The 18,600-nt window shown below is 29.2% G+C and overlaps 3 protein-coding genes across 4 annotated transcripts; 2 read left to right on the top strand and 1 right to left on the bottom strand.

Moving 5' to 3' along the window:
* Positions 1 to 2,673: 2,673 nt before the first annotated feature.
* Positions 2,674 to 5,073, top strand: LOC132951314 (uncharacterized). Its single transcript, XM_061023141.1, has 6 exons — positions 2,674 to 2,751; positions 3,412 to 3,522; positions 3,609 to 3,707; positions 3,781 to 3,915; positions 4,021 to 4,331; positions 5,013 to 5,073. Exons 1-6 carry the CDS (start codon positions 2,674 to 2,676, stop codon positions 5,071 to 5,073), a joined length of 795 nt encoding a protein of 264 aa, XP_060879124.1.
* Positions 5,074 to 6,298: 1,225 nt separating this feature from the next.
* LOC132950616 (uncharacterized) lies at positions 6,299 to 10,236 on the top strand. The gene is made up of 4 exons (XM_061022137.1): positions 6,299 to 6,655; positions 8,136 to 8,571; positions 8,689 to 9,185; positions 9,663 to 10,236. Exons 2-4 carry the CDS (start codon positions 8,137 to 8,139, stop codon positions 9,952 to 9,954), a joined length of 1,224 nt encoding a protein of 407 aa, XP_060878120.1. The 5' UTR covers positions 6,299 to 6,655; position 8,136; the 3' UTR covers positions 9,955 to 10,236.
* A 709-nt stretch (positions 10,237 to 10,945) lies between these two features.
* Positions 10,946 to 18,070, bottom strand: LOC132950615 (TRAF-type zinc finger domain-containing protein 1-like). Of its 2 annotated transcripts, none has more exons than XM_061022135.1 (10): positions 17,832 to 18,070; positions 15,127 to 15,319; positions 14,882 to 15,071; positions 14,544 to 14,819; positions 14,001 to 14,191; positions 13,672 to 13,932; positions 13,397 to 13,547; positions 12,870 to 13,080; positions 12,382 to 12,512; positions 10,946 to 11,702 (listed from the first exon to the last, which is right to left on the bottom strand). In XM_061022135.1, exons 1-10 carry the CDS (start codon positions 17,876 to 17,878, stop codon positions 11,659 to 11,661), a joined length of 1,695 nt encoding a protein of 564 aa, XP_060878118.1. In that variant the 5' UTR covers positions 17,879 to 18,070; the 3' UTR covers positions 10,946 to 11,658. The 2 variants fall into 2 exon arrangements, with proteins under 2 accessions (XP_060878118.1, XP_060878119.1); XM_061022136.1 differs by having other exon boundaries at positions 14,544 to 14,816; positions 17,832 to 18,069.
* Between the last annotated feature and the right edge of the window lie 530 nt (positions 18,071 to 18,600).

The following is an 18,600-nucleotide window of genomic DNA, read 5'->3' as shown; positions in this document are numbered from 1 at the left end:
AATTAACTAATTATTTTTCTTGAATTTTATGCAAAGTTTATTAATACCGTTATTAATTAGTTATTAGTTGGTATTCATTATTATCATTATTATTATTTAGTAAAAAATAAGCATACAACCCAAATAAAATATTATGATTTAGTGTATTAATAGATACATAGGTGTCACGATGACTAATTGTACTTATTGTTTAAAAATTTATATGAAATACCCACCTACTTATTATCTAATTTATTTCGTTTTGGTAACAATAAAATAAATATAATATTTTATGTCTTAAATGTAATTTCACCGACTTTAATGGCGAACACGAATTATATTATACAGGGTGATTATTTTTACCGTAAATAACACTTATCGTCTTCAAAAGAATTAACCATGATAAATATTTGTTGAAACTTTTTTTTTTGGTGTAACGTGCATTTTTCATTTCATAATTTATATTATTATATCATTGAATCCAAGATAAATTTTACATTGTGACCTAATCTAACCTACTGTTCGGCAGAGTGACATCCACTTACCCGCTTTTTTATATTCATGTAGATACCTTTTGAAAATTTAATAGAATAAGGTTCCATGCGGGAACTAAACATTTCTGTATTTAAATTTAAATATAATTATTAGTATACCTATATATTCCCAATAAAGGTTTGTTATCATTTATTTTTTATTATTAGAGGTATTTATTGAAAATAAATGACATTTTGAAATTAATGTTTTGGCTGTCTATATTATTATATTTTGTTGCTATGCAATATTTACATGTTATTTATCATATTATTATTCAAACAGTTTATCTCCGATTAATTGTCATTTGTATTTCTCTTATTCTTGTGTAAAGCTGACTAATTATCACTTAGTTATGGATCGTGAACAAAAAACTGCGACTTCAGGTTCTTACTGCAAGGTTGATGAAGAATCACAATACGCATACAAGTTAACGACGGACCAGTTGGATTTTTTAGGAATTGTAGCTAATACTGTACAGTCTGCAGCTATGTACAAAAATGTAAATATAGTACCGAGACAAATAAACACGGACTGTGTTCAGACTGTTATAGTAACGCCGGAAATACAACTAGCTTCGCAGCTGCAAGTTCCAAAGCGCCATTGTCATAGAGCGAAGCTTGCTGCAACACTCAGATTATCTGAAGCGCTGTCTAAAGCTCTATGTGCAGCGGCTGTCAGAAGATCATTAAACTTCGTCATACCCGTGCGTTTTCATCGACGTTTCCTCGATTTAATCGAAGAAAGGCCTTTGGGAAACGCTGTGATGACGAATGGAAGTGGGCCAGGTTTCCGGCATTCGATAACTGCTGCAGATATTGCACTTGATTTACAACACATTTCCGCGGACTGTGTTCAGACTGTTATTGTAGCGACGGAAATACAACTAGTTCCGCAGCTGCTAGTTCCAAAGAGCCGTTGTCATAGAGCGAAGCTTGCTGCAACACTTAGATTATCTGAAGCGCTGTCTAAAGCTCTATGTGCAGCGGCTGTCAGAAGATCATTAAACTTCGTCATACCCGTGTATATCTCATAGTTATAATCACATAATTTATAGTTATAATGTCTAACTATACAATATACAATATTTATATATTATATTATGGTTATGATAATGAACATTTTCCTCCAGTGAAAAATATGAAAAAATAATTTTAAAAAAAATATGACTTATATCTCGTCGGCTCATAGCTATTCCATATCCTCAGGCGGTACTGTGCAGCACCAGCAACATAAAGTTCTACCGACTTTAATGATTCTTCTCCTTAAAGCCGATAGAATTGACCTTCGTCGTGGACGACAAATTACTGCAGGCGAAACTTCAGGTAGAATTTCCAGCTGCAGAACTGGCTGTATTTCCGTCGCTACAAACAGTCTGAACACAGTCCGCGGAAATGTGTTGTAAATCAAGTGCAATATCTGCAGCAGTTATCGAATGCCGGAAACCTGGCCCACTTCCATTCGTCATCACAGCGTTTCCCAAAGGCCTTTCTTCGATTAAATCGAGGAAACGTCGATGAAAACGCACGGGTATGACGAAGTTTAATGATTTTCTGACAGCCGCTGCACATAGAGCTTTAGACAGCGCTTCAGATAATCTAAGTGTTGCAGCAAGCTTCGCTCTATGACAACGGCTCTTTGGAACTAGCAGCTGCGGAACTAGTTGTATTTCCGTCGCTACAATAACAGTCTGAACACAGTCCGCGGAAATGTGTTGTAAATCAAGTGCAATATCTGCAGCAGTTATCGAATGCCGGAAACCTGGCCCACTTCCATTCGTCATCACAGCGTTTCCCAAAGGCCTTTCTTCGATTAAATCGAGGAAACGTCGATGAAAACGCACGGGTATGACGAAGTTTAATGATCTTCTGACAGCCGCTGCACATAGAGCTTTAGACAGCGCTTCAGATAATCTGAGTGTTGCAGCAAGCTTCGCCCTATGACAACGGCTCTTTGGAACTTGCAGCTGCGAAACTAGTTGTATTTCCGTCGCTACAATAACAGTCTGAACACAGTCCGCGGAAATGTGTTGTAAATCAAGTGCAATATCTGCAGCAGTTATCGAATGCCGGAAACCTGGCCCACTTCCATTCGTCATCACAGCGTTTCCCAAAGGCCTTTTATTCGATTAAATCGAGGAAACGTCGATGAAAACGCACAGGTATGACGAAGTTTAATGATCTTCTGACAGCCGCTGCACGTAGAGCTTTAGACAGCGCTTCAGATAATCTGAGTGTTGCAGCAAGCTTCGCTCTATGACAATGGCGCTTTGGAACTTGCAGCTGCGAAACTAGTTGTATTTCCGGCGTTACTATAACAGTCTGAACACAGTCCGTGTTCATTTGTCTCCGCGGTACTTCAAAAACAACTAATTCAGTGGATTTTTGTTTTGTTTTATTGATAAATGCCGAGCTATTTTTGTTGTAATAGATCGAGAAATGCAAAATCCAAAAGTGCTAATATCTCTTTTCATAAGTAAGTATCATAAATAACAACCGTTATATTTTGAATATTATTTGTCTTTGATCATCTCTATTAATATGTATTTTGTTTATATATAAGTGTCTTTTGCATTCATATAATTATCATTTATTTTTACTCAGGTTTCCAGCTAAAGAAAATATTAGAGTAAAATGGTTGAATTTCATAAATGAAAATGGTTTGAATACAAACGATATCACTCAGAACAGTTTAACATGTTCTGCTCATTTTGATTTAGCTAGTTTTACTTGTAATGAAAATCAAAACATGAGGATTCTAAAAAAAAACTGCTGTTCCAACATGTATTGTTGAAAGAGTGAAAAATATAAGTTTTGGTTTTATAGTATAATATACTATATTATACAAAAAATTCCCAAGCATTAGAGTTTTTATTTCATATTAATTATTATTGCATTTTAGCCTAAAAATGTTTATCCAGAATTAGTAAAACCTCTCCTGCCAAGTGTTTCAAACACTGATGTGCCTAGTACAAGTAACAACTGTATTGTGTTTGAAAGGACTGAAGTTAAGGTGAATAACCTATTTTAATTAATTACACATATTTATTCATTTTTCTTTTTAACTTCAAATAATTATAATAACCATTTTTATTTTAGTCATCTTATGTGTATGAATTAAATACAGAAGAAGACATGGATATTTCATTGATATCTGTTGGTCAAGGCTCACAAAAAAGTGAAAATATACATAAACAGGTACCTAATTAGATACTATTTTATTATTTATTTATGATTTTATAGATAATTTTGTATTCTTGTTATATTTTAGGAATTGGCTGGTTGTAATAATAGTGCAAATGATGAAGATGATATAGCATCATTGTTGCCAGTTGATTCATCTTCCACTTCACCATCCATAAACATAGAAAGCACTTCTGATACATTCAGTGTTAAAAAACCTTGTGTAAGTATGACTATTTAAATTAAACGGTATAAAATTATATTTTTTTTTTGTTTATTATGCATTAGAAGTACCTGCATGATTTTAAACTTATTATTTTTAATTTAGATGAACTCCAAACATGAAATATCACTAATGGATGCCAGCAGGATCCATACATCAGATACTCCACGTCGTCGCTTCCTAAAACGAGAAATTCAGGCACTAAAGGGTGAACTTGCAATTAAAGATATGAAGCTTAAAACAGTACGACAAACTGTTAGAAGACAGAAAAAGAAAATTGCATCAATAAAAACGATCATCACCAAATTGCAGAATGAAAACCTCATAAATGAAGATGTTGGCTTCACATTGTTGGAATCTTTCGGTAATAAACAAGATTTAATCATTAATTGGGCTAAAAAAAATATGGGTAATGGGTAATATGGTATTGTTGTATTTTAATTAAAGGTAAAGAATCAAAATAAATCAAAAAATTCCTGGTGAAGTTAAACAGATGACATCTGTCTTATTTCTACGCTGTACATTAACAATATTTGGTAAACAAAAGTATTTTAAAAAAAATATACTTTGACAATTATGTGTGAGTATGCAAATTTCGAGTCAAGTATGTATTTAGTAGTAAGTAAGGTATTTTCTTTTTTAGACCTAGAGTTTAAACTTGTACTTTTGTTTATAATTTCATAACTTTTCACTACATTTCAGGTACAAATAACAGTTAATTTTGTTTGATCTTCATTTATTTTAGGTTCTGCCATAATTAGATTAGATTTGATTAATATACATATGCATATAATATGTATTGTAATAAACTTTTTGAAAATATTTGTACCCGATTTAGATCATTCTTCTTAAAATAACACTTATTGTATTTTGCATATTTTGCATGAGTCCAAGTGTTTGACAGAAACTGATCAGGGAATATAGAAGATATATAGTGAATATTCACCTGGTGTCCGGGCTAGCGAGTGACCATGCCGGCAGTAAGTGTACTTAGAAAACAATATTGATGAAAAAAAGGGTGTCCAGTAAAGTAGATTTGTTCCATTTTTTACATAATTTAATGTGTTTGTAACTATTAATTAATTAATATTTAATAGCATCGAAGACTCCCTTCTTGGCACAAACTTACTTAAAGTGAAAGGTAATCAATACATCTAAGGAACGTTAGGTATACTTAAAATTGAGTTGCATTATATAATATGAATTAAGTTTAAATTTAAAATAAATTATTATATTATTATTATTATTATTGTTATTTTATTATTTGTGAAAACCAAAATTGTCAGTTTATATTTGATTACATACATTATTACAGGGTTGGTCTACTCATTAAATCCTAAGGTTGTTATGTGAGTAGGGTTCAAGCAAAACAAAATATAAATATTAAATACTATAATGAGTATGCACTGAAAACTTAATATATTAAATATTTAAATGGTTTATAATACTATCCAAATTAGAGAGACAATTATCATTAAAAGTATATTTACTAACCTAATACTAGGGTATAGGCCAGTGGTGGCTACGGATGGGGGAAGGGTTGTTCGCCCTCCCCTTGGGCTGTCTTTTTAACGTTATTTTTTATTATTATATTAGGCTAAACCAAAAGGTTATTCAATTTTTGAAAATTCACTTCCTTGGGTGATCCGCTAGTGGTATGGGCCTTGGTTTGAAAAATAAAAATTTTAAATTCGAATTTGAATTCTTAAAACCTTTAATGTATTAATATGTATACTAAATTCGTTTACTTAAAAAGGTAACGCATAACTTAAATTGGATCTAACCAAACAATTAACAAACAACATTTATAACAACTAATTTTGTCGACAAAATATTAAGTACATTTTCAGTGTCACCCGAACAATACACGAACAATATGTTACATGTTTAATATGGCTAACCTGTAAAAGGGAGTCTAACTGCGCTTCAACTATTTTATTGAACGGCCTCTCTATATTACAAGTTACAACTCTATGAAATAATATGCTTGCTGCTCATATTGATAGTAACCACGGTCCACGGTTGTAGATATATCTTAAGCCGTGACATTACAAGTTTTTCATATCACTCGTAAGATAATAAATTCTGGCTTTGGATCACGATTTAAGATCGCTCAATTTCTGTGTCTATTCTATATGAGTGTTTATACTTTATAGGTGTCTACAGGTCAAGGTGTATTGACTATTGATACACCTATGACCTATGTATCAATACACCTCTAAGGGCCGTTCTTACAATGTCCGGTTAAAGTTAATCGACACTTAACCGGCCGAATTCTGCCGGTAATAAAATCTGTTATCAGTCGGTTAGCGTTAAGTGTTAACCGACACTTTACCGGACATTGTAAGAACGGCCCTAACAGTAATTTAAGATCTACTATCTACTATCAGTAGTAGTACTATCTTAATTCGTGCTTTGTATCAAAATATAAAATGGCGGGACAACGCAGAACACCACATAAGACTTAACTATTATTTCTATAGTTACTCATGATAAAATATCATATTTTGAATGACATTCATCATAAAATGTATTTTGTAAATTTGTCATGAAAAAATTATTGTTTATACCATGATAGTTTGTTCTGTGTTACAACTATAGTTAGTTTCAGTGAACTGGTCAAGAACACAGAATATTCAATATATCTATAATTATCTGTGCCCTGTGGTGAAGAAGTGAACTGCAGATATCTGTGGGCTGCGGAGAGATCTGAGTTACTGACCTAGTATCAAATTTTAAAGTAAGAAGTGAATCCCATAGGTTTTTTATATTTTAAATTAAAATTTGTATGTACAAGTTTAATATCTTTGGTTCTCTCCTGGCATAGAGTCTAGAGCAGATAATAATAATATGTTAATATTATGTAAATAATTTTTTCTCCCTCAATTAACATATTCTCGTCGAGATCAGAATATCAAAATAAAATTATAAAATATATATCCTATTACTATATTAGTATAAAGTTTAATTGTTCTGTTAACGGTTGACAGTTTCAATTATTTATTTAAATTGTTATACCCTTAAAAACAAGAAAAAACGGTGTTTGTATATTGTTGAGTTGACTGTAGGTAGTTGTTTTTAATACCAAATTTGTCATAAATTAATAATCGTTATTATCGTAGTTGCCAAAAGCACCCATTAGTGGGTGCGAGGAAGTGACATGTCAACCCTCCTAGACAAATGTGAAATGATTGTAATTTTTTGTAATTGTAAATAATAAACTATTTTTACTGATGATATTATAATACATAACATATCACATAGTTTAATTATTACATTGTACATTGTTTATCTATGTAGTGTATTTATTTTCTGTTATTTAATAAAATCAATTTGGTTGGTTCTTAGTTATATTTTATGATATTGTCAACCCCCCTAGGTTCTGATTGATGGGCGCCCTTGGACTAGTTGCCCAATGATTGTTTTTTGTATTTAGCAAATGAAACATTTTGGAAAGGGTTTCAATTTAAGTTTTGTCGAGTTTATTTCAAGTCAACAAAAAAAATCAAAAAACCATATATAAATTCTAACGATCAACAAAAAAAAAACTGAAAAGTTTGAATATTGACAATACATAATAACCATAAGTAAAATGGTATCTGGGAGTTTTTTTTTTCTAGTACCTCGTGGCTTGTGTGCTTGTCTGTAGTCACTATAATTTTAATATATTTATTATTAATGAAATAAAATGAATATTATATCATAATATATAATATTATTATAGTCATGGACCCCGGTTGTTAATATTACATTTTGATGCATCAATAACGGTGAAAATCCCAGGCCAGTAGTGTACACCGTCGGTGTGGATATTATTTCAGTATTCGCAAGACATTTAATTTAGTAATTATTATTACAATTTGTCAAAATAGTATTTGATATGTTGATAAAATCACATTGTATAAATCTATAATGACAATAAGAATATTGATTTTAACTTTTAGATATTGCATACTAACATACTGTCTATTCATATTTCATGTACTATAATAGGTTTAACTTGTTTTCGGTTTCTCCACCAACAGAACTTATCCATGTAATAATTAATTGATTGCTAGTTTGGACTATTGCTATTTGCTAGTATGGTACATATAGTTTGCATAATATATGTAGTAAAAAATAAATTATATTATTTTGTTCACTAATATTGATTTGACACAATGCTTTTAAACTAATTTTTAAATACTATTATAAGTAATATTTTTTTTTCAATTTTTTAGTATGCCGAAAACAAAGAAAAAAACCATGAAAGATAAAAAACTATACACATCAAAAAAGAATGCATCTAAACAACCTAAAAAACCCGTTTTTAAATTTGATATACATGAAATTTTGAAAAATAGACAATTAGAAGGAAAGCTTATGGAACAAACTGCCAAATTTGAAGAAGAGATGAAAGTTGTTGATAAATTGTATCAAGAACAACTAAATGACATTATTGATTTTGAAGGCAATGATAAACTTCCTCCTGTATCAATACATTTTAATCCTGTTGACTGCTGTAATTATAATATACCCTTTAAAGAAGATTCAGATTCTGATTCAACCAAATTGTGTATTCAACGCTTACAAATTATGCTAATTGAAGGAAATGAACTTGAAGCCAATATTCATTTTAACCATTTGTTGAGAGCAAATTGGTCACCAGTATTTGATGTATGTTTCAAAAATAATAAATTCTAATCGCATTGTCTATTTAATAAATAATTATAACTACACTTTTTTTGCCTAAGGATAATTATTATTAAAAACAAAATTAAAAATGTTTTTCAGAATGTCAAAAATATTTTATGCAATTGGCGAGCTGATTTGGATACTGTAACTAGTGATCCATCGTTAGAGTATCAAATGAATGATTTTAAAAACATTGGACGGCACAATTTTGAATTAGTAACAACTTTCATATCTCACAGTATACTGAAAAATAACAAACAATTTAGTGTTGACGAACTGCTAACAATAGCCAAGTATATTGTTACAATAAACTTTCACCTTTGTGGACAAATGATAAATGTGTTAAAAAGATTATTTAGTACTTGTATCGAGACAGCATTAGAAGAAGACAATGATCCCGCTATTAAAGCATTTGTTGAAGAATTGTATTCAAAACATAATGAAGACGATTTATTAATAATGGCGGTTGATTTATTTCTGCCTTTTGAAGGACAAATAATGAAAAAAATGTATACATATTTAACATACAAACTATACATGTCACTTTTAGGAAAGACTGACAATAATAATACATTTCCCTCTAGCATCAAAGAATGGTATGTATTTTTATGATTATATAAACTAAACGCTTGATCATAAAATATATCAATCCCTATTCAGCTAGTGTCATACATTAAATTGCTTTTAAAAATATATTTGTATATCATTATGCATTTTAACAAACCTCTTATAAAAACATTATTGCAATTACAATTTCTAACCAAAATAATAGACTTAATTTATTATTTTAAAAGCCACTAGTATACAATTAACTAATATAACTCAACTGTTACAATATAATAAAGAAAATAATAGACTTAATCTATGGTTTTTACATGTATACATAATGTTTTTAAAATGAAACACCCATTTTTAATCAAATTTATAAAATACATTTTTTGGTGTCAAATATGATTAAAATAGTACTGAAGTTTTACTTAGTTTTCTTTTCTAAGTATTCTAATGATTGGTATAAAATGTATCATAAGGTAGTATCAGTGCTTAGTGTATTAATCTTATATAATTTTGTTCAGGTTTGTACAAGATTTGGTGGATAAAAATTATTTCAAAAACAATCCAAAGAAAGTATTGTTCAGTGTTATTCAGTTGTTGGAACATGTCGTGTTCATATTTGATTTATACAGTGAAGAAGAAAAACTGGATACCATGTATAACTTTTTGAATGCTGCGGTCAAACCAAGTGGATTGTCAGATTCCATGAAACTCATTAATGTATTAGATCAGTGGAGGTTGCGATTATTCCGTTTATATGTCAACCGTCAAGCTGATGGTAAACTTGTAAATAATGGCATTACTAATGAATAAGTATTAATTTATTAGTAAATCTTGAATATTATTCATTATTTTTAAAATGTAATTTTCTATACAATATTCATATTATTAAACTAAAGGTAAATTTATTTTTGACAGTTTTAAGTTATCTTGATTTAAAATGTTATTTGTACTATAATAATTTATATTGATGTATCCATAAATTGTTTATATAATAATTATATAAGTATAAGATAATCCAGTTTTTTTACACTGTATTCAACTCGTAATGTTTTGAATGGCAAATTAAAAACAAATAAACTATAAAAAAAATATCTTCATTTATCTTGTTAATTTTTATATACGGATGGAATGATTTGTTGGATTTGATATGGTGATAATATGTTTCACCAAAATCAAATAACATTTTCATACCAGATATTATATTTTATTGTAACATTGATTCAAAAATGTCTCAAATATTAGACTGATTCTGCGTCTATCAACATATAGTATGCAAAAAGCTCATAAGTGTTAAAAAGAAATATCGCTTAAAAAAAAATTGGAATTATTACTAACATTAAATATTATTTATTTGGTTTATTTTATAAATTAATATCAACAGCGTTTTTTAACAGTGATAAAAAAATTGTACATCATATTTAATAAAATTTGTTCTCTCATTAATATTTAATTCCTAAATGTTCATTAATTATGTTAATCCTAATAAAAAGTCCCCTACATAAAATAACTTACATTTTTTGATAAGTAAAAAAAAGATATTAGGTCAAGATATGTTCAAGTGGTGCATAAACATTTTCAATATGTGTAGGTAGTCAGATCAGATCAGTGAAATAGTTCACATTTAAAAATCCAAAAAAGTTATATTTTAGGTTTTTAGCAAAACGATGAATGTATTGATTTTAATTGATTTGATTTTATGCCTTAAGAACTAAGACACTATTTTTAGTAGAATGCTCCAATCATCAACTTCTAGAGAGGTGTTTGTAGTTAATCTATACATAATATAAATTACAACAATCAATTAGTAATGTTGAAGTATAGTATGTTTATTATTAATTATATATAACATTTACAACTCGATATAGATAAATCATAGACTTAAATTTGACCGAAGTCGTTGGCACCAGGCGTGATATTTTGCGATTTCACATTACATTGTATTTTGTAGTATTATCCATAGGTTTCTTATTATTATTTATCAAATTTACAGTGTTAAGGGACGAAGGGTTACAATTGCACGGAGTGTCAGTAATGTATTTCAGTTATATTTATCGTACAAATTGTTCGGTTACTGTGGAACAAAATTATACAATTCATTTTTTTTATTGTTCTTTCTTGGTGGCCTTTTGGCCAACCCTCATGGAAACATTCTGGTATATTTTGTAGTTTGTCCGATCTCTATGTATTTTCCAATTTCTTATTTAATAGTTATCACATTTGTCATATAAATAATAAATAATAATAATAATAATAATACAAATATCATATTTTTTAACATAGCAAAAAAAAAAAACGTTAACTCATGGATATGAGAAGATAATATCCTTATTTAAAATATAATAAATGCAAATAATTAAATTTTTTTTTAAATTTAAATTAAAAACATTTTTATTCTTATAAAAAAAGCAAAATATTAAGATGAAAAAACTTTTTAAAACTTAAGGTTACATAAATTTCACTAGTTATAGTCTTCTTAAAAATAAAGTTATTAAAATAAAAGATACTGAATGTAATTCAGTCGCTTGATGAATCAGAATCTCTACGTTTCTTCTTAGATACTGTGAACACAAAACAATATTGAATATAGTATACTATATTATATTCATTCGTTCTATGTATTCATATTATTAATAATAATTATTCAATTGAAATCAGTGGTGGCTCGTGGAGCACAAATATTTCCCCTTCTCTATTATCACAACTTACCACCTCTAATTTTTGTTGGTTTTAAATTTAATTCAAGTCTTGTATTATACTATTATGTACAAAAAACTTTTAATACACACTTCGCGCGGTATACTACAAATATTTAATAAAAACAAAATTATGATAACGAATACGATAAGACCAATGAATCCAGGAAATCATAATAATAATAGAATCTGGGCACTTTGAGTGTGCCCGAAAACGCCATAATAATTTCTGTTGATGAGTGGGGGAAATCTACTGCTGTTAATTGGGGCACAACGGGTATGCATCCACTGCCTGGTGTTTGCATACTATGTACATGTTGTAGGTAAGAACACCGGCATTTTTATATTTCAATAATATTGTCAAATTTACTAACTTAATATTTTGATAGAAGTATGGAAATATCAAATAATACATTACATTTTAATTTAATATAAATTCTTAAATTTATTTATTTAAATATTTTAGGCAGGGTACGTGCCCCGTGTGCCCCATATCACAATTGAAATGTGCCCATACCACTGATTGAAATGTTAATTTACTCACAGTCATTTATAACTCTTCTGTTATTGCTTGGCTTCATATTTTTTTGTTTCGGTATAGCACCACTAGATGGGTTTAGGTATGCAGGAGAATTGTTAATTGTGGAAGCCCGCTCTGAATGATTTAATCTAGAACTTTTGAAAAAAAAATTTGAATAAGTAAATAAATTTCAATTATTAGATAAATATCTCTTAACATGTTAAGTTCTAAAATCTTCAACATTTTTTAGCATCACGATTAAAGATATGTAATATATTATAAACTTTAATCGTATTTACCATACAACAGACATTTAAATTAATGCACATGAGTATTTTTCAAACAAAGTTAATTAATTATTTCTTTAATTAAATAATAATAATTATATCATAGCTAATGGGCAGATCATTACTACAAATAAAACCAATCAAGATTATTTTTTAATTAATTTATAATGATACAGTTATAAAGTTTTAGAAACAATTATTTTTAAATTAGATTTATCAACTTACTTGGATATAAACTGTACATAGTTGTTCCGAGCAGAGTTGTTTACATAACGATTATCCATAGGTATGTTTGGTCGACTTGGATTTTGTCTATTTAGTTTGACCCGTGGCAGTATCTGTCTCGTTTGTGCGTCATATGTTGATGATGCTGGAGATTGAGCATTAGCTTCAGAGTTCCTCAATGTTAAAGTTCTTCCAGATAGATTAGCTGGAGCTGAAATAGAGTTAAAATTAAGAACTCAGATACTAGACATGCAAATATCTATACATGATAAAATTGTACAGGACTGATAAAGTGTAATCTCTATAATCTGACTGTGAACTGGCATTTAAATAAAAGCAAAAATGGGAGTATAGATTCAGAAAAGAAAACCACCTATGGTCATCTTTAAGTCTTTAAGGTAGGATTTTTTGTTCAACTATTCAAACTCCAATAAATAATTATTAATCCATAGATAAATCTTATATGATTAGGGTTACTGAGATTATACCATATCAGATGATATCAATGAGGTGTAGTAATACATTACCAGATGTTGTTTTGAATAGATTACGCTGAGTTTCTAGTAAGTTTACCGATTTTGGGAACTTTGTATTGGTATTTATAATAGGTTGCGGATACACATCTTTATCAAAATTATTTATCACAGGTAAATCCAAATGTAATTTTTCACATCTCCACTAGAAAAACCATTGTATTAATATAGAAATTTGAAATTGAGTTCATTGAGCAAATTAGCTTATTGGATTAAATATGTTACATAAGTGATGAAAAAAATATTTAAATATTCCAATGTCTCATTACCTGATGGTTTAAAAACTTCTTAATGGATACTAATTTTTCACAGAATTCGCAAGGCAATTTCTCAACATTGATTTTTTCACTATCATCTTCATCTTCAGAACTTAAACTCAATGTATTTAAATTGAGCTCACTGTCTCCACTGCTGCTGGAGGTGTCTAAGTCATGAGGTGGTATTGGAAATATATTATTCTCGCTGTTGGTATTTTTATTATTTGTTTGCAAAACATTATGAAATGTTGCTAAATCTGGACGGCATCCGGTCTACAAAATATCAATCGATAAATAATTACACTTACCAGGCAAACGTTATCACTTATAATGCAACTTACTTCATGCAAAACAAGATTTTCAGAATCAATCATTTCTAGGCAAAACTCGCATGGTAGTTTTACACTTTCAAGTGTATCGGAAAAATTGTTGTATTCATTTGTTAAATGGTTATTGATATTTGCAGAATGGTTATTAGGAATTGAATAAGCACCAAGTACAGGAAATTCGTCATCATCATCATCATCTATATCTATTAAAAGTAAACGGTTTGAATTCTAATAATTCAAATGAACAATTAAAAATATAGCATATTTATGTAAACTAGTGCATTCGATTAAATATTAAAATGTATACATTTTATTCACGAACAAAACATATTGAAATTAGCATTATCAAATTTGTTTAAATTGAAACCAATAAATAAAATTAATAAAAATAATTCTTTGAAAATATAAATATGGTAGAAGAAACAGTCGCTATCAGTTTTGTAAATGAAATAGTTGAAAAAAAATATTTATCAATTGGTTTAATACATTAATAACTAATTTTTTTAAAAAACTATTACTAAAAAATAAAAACAAAAAAATTAAACAAATTATTACCGCTTGGCGTGTCTACTATAGGCATATTCTTCTTTGGATCTTTGTGCGTGTTATCATTGCTGCTATGAGTATTAATTTGAGGTTGATCGTTGTTGCGTTTGACTGGTGGCATTACCCTGTGATTGGTCATGGTTGATTCGTGTAGTCTCAACGTGGGCATGCTAGTAGTTTTTGTTGTTGGTCTTGCAGTTACTGCAATGTTTGGCACTTTTTTTATTAATGGCGGATATGCTGCCAAACTGCTTGGACTGTCGTCTATTACTGATTTAGCAACTACTGTCAAATTTATAATTAATATAAAATTCAAAAACCCAATACCACGCAATGTTTCCTTTTACCATTAAGTAATTCTTTACGTTCATGAGTTTCCTGATGTACATCCAAAAACTTAAGCATGATAAATTGTCCACAACTGTTACAGCGTTCTGTACGACTACTGCACATATCTGTGTGTGCAGGTAACAAGCAAGCTTCTACATCAATCTGACAATAGTTACATGTTTGCATACGGTGACGACAATCGTTTAACTAAATAATGTAGCATATATTAATAACAGAATTTTAAAATATAAAAAGTACATACTTTATGTGATTCTAAATCCATTGCTTCTAGTTTTTCAGAACAGGCATCGCATAAAATAACCGAGTGCATGGTTTTTTGATGCTCTTCATAATCTGAAGTTAGGAACGGTTCATCACACTTCATGCAAAGCTTCAGGTTACGGTGACAGTATGCAGTGTGCATTACATGGTTAATGAGTGGAATATTTCTTCGGCTAAAAAAATATTAATATATTTTAAGATTATAAAATATTTAACAATTACTCTGTCCAGCGAGAGAATGTGCCGATTCTGTGCAACCCCCCGCGTCTCACTGCTATCGAAACCGGTTCCCCTATAGCAGTGTTGCGTAAGGGAACCAGTTTTGGTTGGCGCGTTCTCTCGCTGGACAGACCATAGGAGTGTGATACTAACAAACATCATATTTAGTGGCATGTAGTATAAGGTCCAACACCTTAAATATGGGTATTGATATACAGAAAATAGGATATTTTATCAATATGTATAGCAATATTATGAGGAATACCAATTTTTTTTTATACATGCCACTAATCAGATTGGTGATGTATACATTGTTGAATATATGTATATATATATGTGTGTGTGTTACCGTAAATTATGTAAATTAGGTAATAACGTAAATGCCTAGCCAATATTATAATTTTCTAACATTGGTAGTTGATAACATAGACAAAGTTGTAAAATTCAAATATTTTATAAACACATTTACAACTAAGAGTAGGAAATTTCCTTAAGAGGATGCCGCACCCACATGTGTGGTCTCCGTCTTACAAGTGCGTAACATACCTAATTTTACGCTCAGCAGATCGTGTTTAGCTCTGTTGGTTTAAAAATTAGAGTGAATTGACTTCTTATAAAATTTAGAAGTAAGAATATTGTCTAGGCAATCACATAGACTTTTTATTATATTTTAATTTTAAAGCGATTTATGAGTATTTTAAGATGTACAAACAATATAATTTTTAAATACTCATACTCGTACAAAACTGCTGATGAATAAATAATTTAATTTTTGCTATTTACTTATCTAAATTTATTTATTATAATAAGAATACTAAATAACGTGGTTCAAAAATTTTGGATAAAAACAGTTTGTGTCATAATCAAACAACAATATCTGTTTATTGTTTCATCTAACAATATAAATCCAATTATCCTTTTATTATTGAACAAAATATATAGGAATTATTTACTTTGTTATGGTTTTTATCAAGCGACTATGTAAATTCAATGAATCCAAATTTATTACGGTATAATCTTAAGAGGAATTGGAATGAAAAAACATGTATAATCTGAGTAAATATTAGGAAGTGTAAGTGCACAATCGTACAATACCACAATTATAACATTGATATAGAATGGATCATATAAAACACTCATTTGCAGTACTTGAGTACTTGCAATCTTTAATGCATACGAGAATAGTACTTACATTCAGTAACTTTTATTTGTTATTAAAACTTAAAAATGTTTTATCATTTTATACATATTTTGGAGTATGTACAATATAAAATCAATGGTAAGTAAAGCAGATTATAATTAGTAACTGAACGTATCACAAATTGTTTTTTATATTATAGATTTTTAAGTTGTCTTCCCTACATTAAATTTTTTTTAAATTCTTCTACACTTGTTTTAATAATTGTAATACATTATTGTCAAATTTATAGAGGGGAAGAATGCACAAGTCTAAAGGTATTCAAACTGTGGGTCGTGGTAGTTAGCAAAGGAAGCCGCGTCAAAGAACTGGAATCCAAAATTAATATAAGTATTATTTTTAATCATTAGAGCGATTATGGAAATTTGAAGTTTTATTTCTATAGTACTTAAGTCATTATAATTATCGTTTGTATTGTATTTGTTAACAGTAATGTAATAGTGCCATAGTGGCTAGTGACAATAGGTAAAATTATTTTATTATTGTAGGTAGGTACTTTAGAATTTTGATATAATCAATTTAATTTATATTCTTACAAAGTTCTTAGATATTTTATATTAGTACATTTTACAAATTGAATTCTACCTCCCCAACCATAATATTTAGTCAGATATGCTACATCAATAGATACCTACATAAAAAAAAAATTGCCCATAAACCAATTAAAAGCTCAAGATAGAATCAGTTTTCAACGATAATATTCGATTGGATTATTGTTGGATTAATATGAGCTCTTGAAACATCAATAATTTTGTATAAAATACTTATATTTAACTTAAGTATTTGCATTTTGGATTAAAAGTAATAGTGATATAGGTACCAATATCACACATTAAAAGAAACAAATAATAATAATTTTTAACTCTCTACGTTACTTAGGTACTAAGAATTACAACTTTAAATAAATATGTAGTGTAGTCCGCGACATATGTAGTCACAATAATTGATAATTTGTGTAGGTAGGAATACAAACATTTTCGTTTAGTTTCAATACGATTGGAAGTGGACAGAAGTATGGTGTGTATATATTTATATATGTTAACAGAACGATTGTGCATAAAATAATCATGATGCCGACAGATAAGGTGCCATTCAAAATTGTAAAGCGTAGTAAACATATTATGTTGAGACTAAATTAAAACCAAACCAATTGATATTTGTAGTGGAATTTCGGTTTTGATGCATTTACACACAGACACACCACAGACTATAAAGCTGGAATTCAAAACGGTCTATTAGACAGTTATAATTATAGCAATGAAACTTACCAGTTGAAACAATATTTGGTATCTTCTTCGTTTTCGTTTGGGTTCATTTTGAAGTCGGTCCTAGTACGGTTTTACTGACCAATTCTGTATTCGTGGTTGTATTAACGATAATACTTCAATCGAATATAATTTAATTTTTTCAGCGCACGCTACATACACACGAACATTTTTTTTAACAAATCACACTACAGTAGTCCAGTCACTTCAGAGTTTACAGTTTTACACATATATTTCGTTTTTGATAAGGAACGAGTGGACTTTACGACAGATAAGAATAATATCGAAAACGCTTCGCCGTGTTTGAGTAGTGTCTACCGTATAGGTTAGGCCGGTAGACGGTTAGCTCGTTGTACTCGTTATGAACAATAATATTTATTATATTATTATTGTTGGAATGTCTTCAAAATATTTATTTTTTTCTACGATATCGCTTATGAACCTATTATTAATATTATATAGTATAATAATAATATATTGTTCATGCACTAGACTGTATATTTTATGGTTTGGGTTTTTTTTACGGATTCAAACGTATTTGATACATTTTGTTAACGTAATTTATAAAAGTAAAATTGATGTTTCCATGAGATGTCCGTAGAGCGGCGTACTGAACTGATTACGGCATGACCATGATACAATTCCCATATAGACTATTATAGATTTTACTATGTATACTGTATAGTGTAATGAGTCTACGGAAATTCTGCAATTATAATAGTAATTACTAATTATTATAATATATTTTAATCTATTCTGCGATGATATTACC

Source organism: Metopolophium dirhodum, chromosome 8, assembly GCF_019925205.1.
Source record: "Metopolophium dirhodum isolate CAU chromosome 8, ASM1992520v1, whole genome shotgun sequence".
NCBI classification, from domain to species: Eukaryota; Metazoa; Arthropoda; class Insecta; order Hemiptera; family Aphididae; genus Metopolophium; species Metopolophium dirhodum.
Note: the sequence above shows the minus strand (reverse complement) of the source record. Positions and strands in the feature narration are given on the sequence as shown.

What these genes read in the sequence shown, in the direction of transcription:
- LOC132951314 (XM_061023141.1), top strand. Translation starts at nt 2,674, where the DNA reads ATGACGAAGTTTAATGATCTTCTGACAGCCGCTGCACGTAGAGCTTTA. An exon ending in CAGATAATCTGAGTGTTGCA is followed by an intron (nt 2,752 to 3,411) that starts GCAAGCTTCGCT and finishes ATTGCATTTTAG; the next exon opens with CCTAAAAATGTTTATCCAGA. An exon ending in GTGAAAATATACATAAACAG is followed by an intron (nt 3,708 to 3,780) that starts GTACCTAATTAG and finishes GTTATATTTTAG; the next exon opens with GAATTGGCTGGTTGTAATAA.
- LOC132950616 (XM_061022137.1), top strand. Translation starts at nt 8,137, where the DNA reads ATGCCGAAAACAAAGAAAAAAACCATGAAAGATAAAAAACTATACACA. An exon ending in ATTGGTCACCAGTATTTGAT is followed by an intron (nt 8,572 to 8,688) that starts GTATGTTTCAAA and finishes AATGTTTTTCAG; the next exon opens with AATGTCAAAAATATTTTATG. An exon ending in CCCTCTAGCATCAAAGAATG is followed by an intron (nt 9,186 to 9,662) that starts GTATGTATTTTT and finishes AATTTTGTTCAG; the next exon opens with GTTTGTACAAGATTTGGTGG.
- LOC132950615 (XM_061022135.1), bottom strand. Translation starts at nt 17,878, where the DNA reads ATGAACCCAAACGAAAACGAAGAAGATACCAAATATTGTTTCAACTG. An exon ending in ACGTAAAGAATTACTTAATG is followed by an intron (nt 14,820 to 14,881) that starts GTAAAAGGAAAC and finishes TAAATTTGACAG; the next exon opens with TAGTTGCTAAATCAGTAATA. An exon ending in CAGAAGAGTTATAAATGACT is followed by an intron (nt 11,703 to 12,381) that starts GTGAGTAAATTA and finishes TTGTGTTCACAG; the next exon opens with TATCTAAGAAGAAACGTAGA.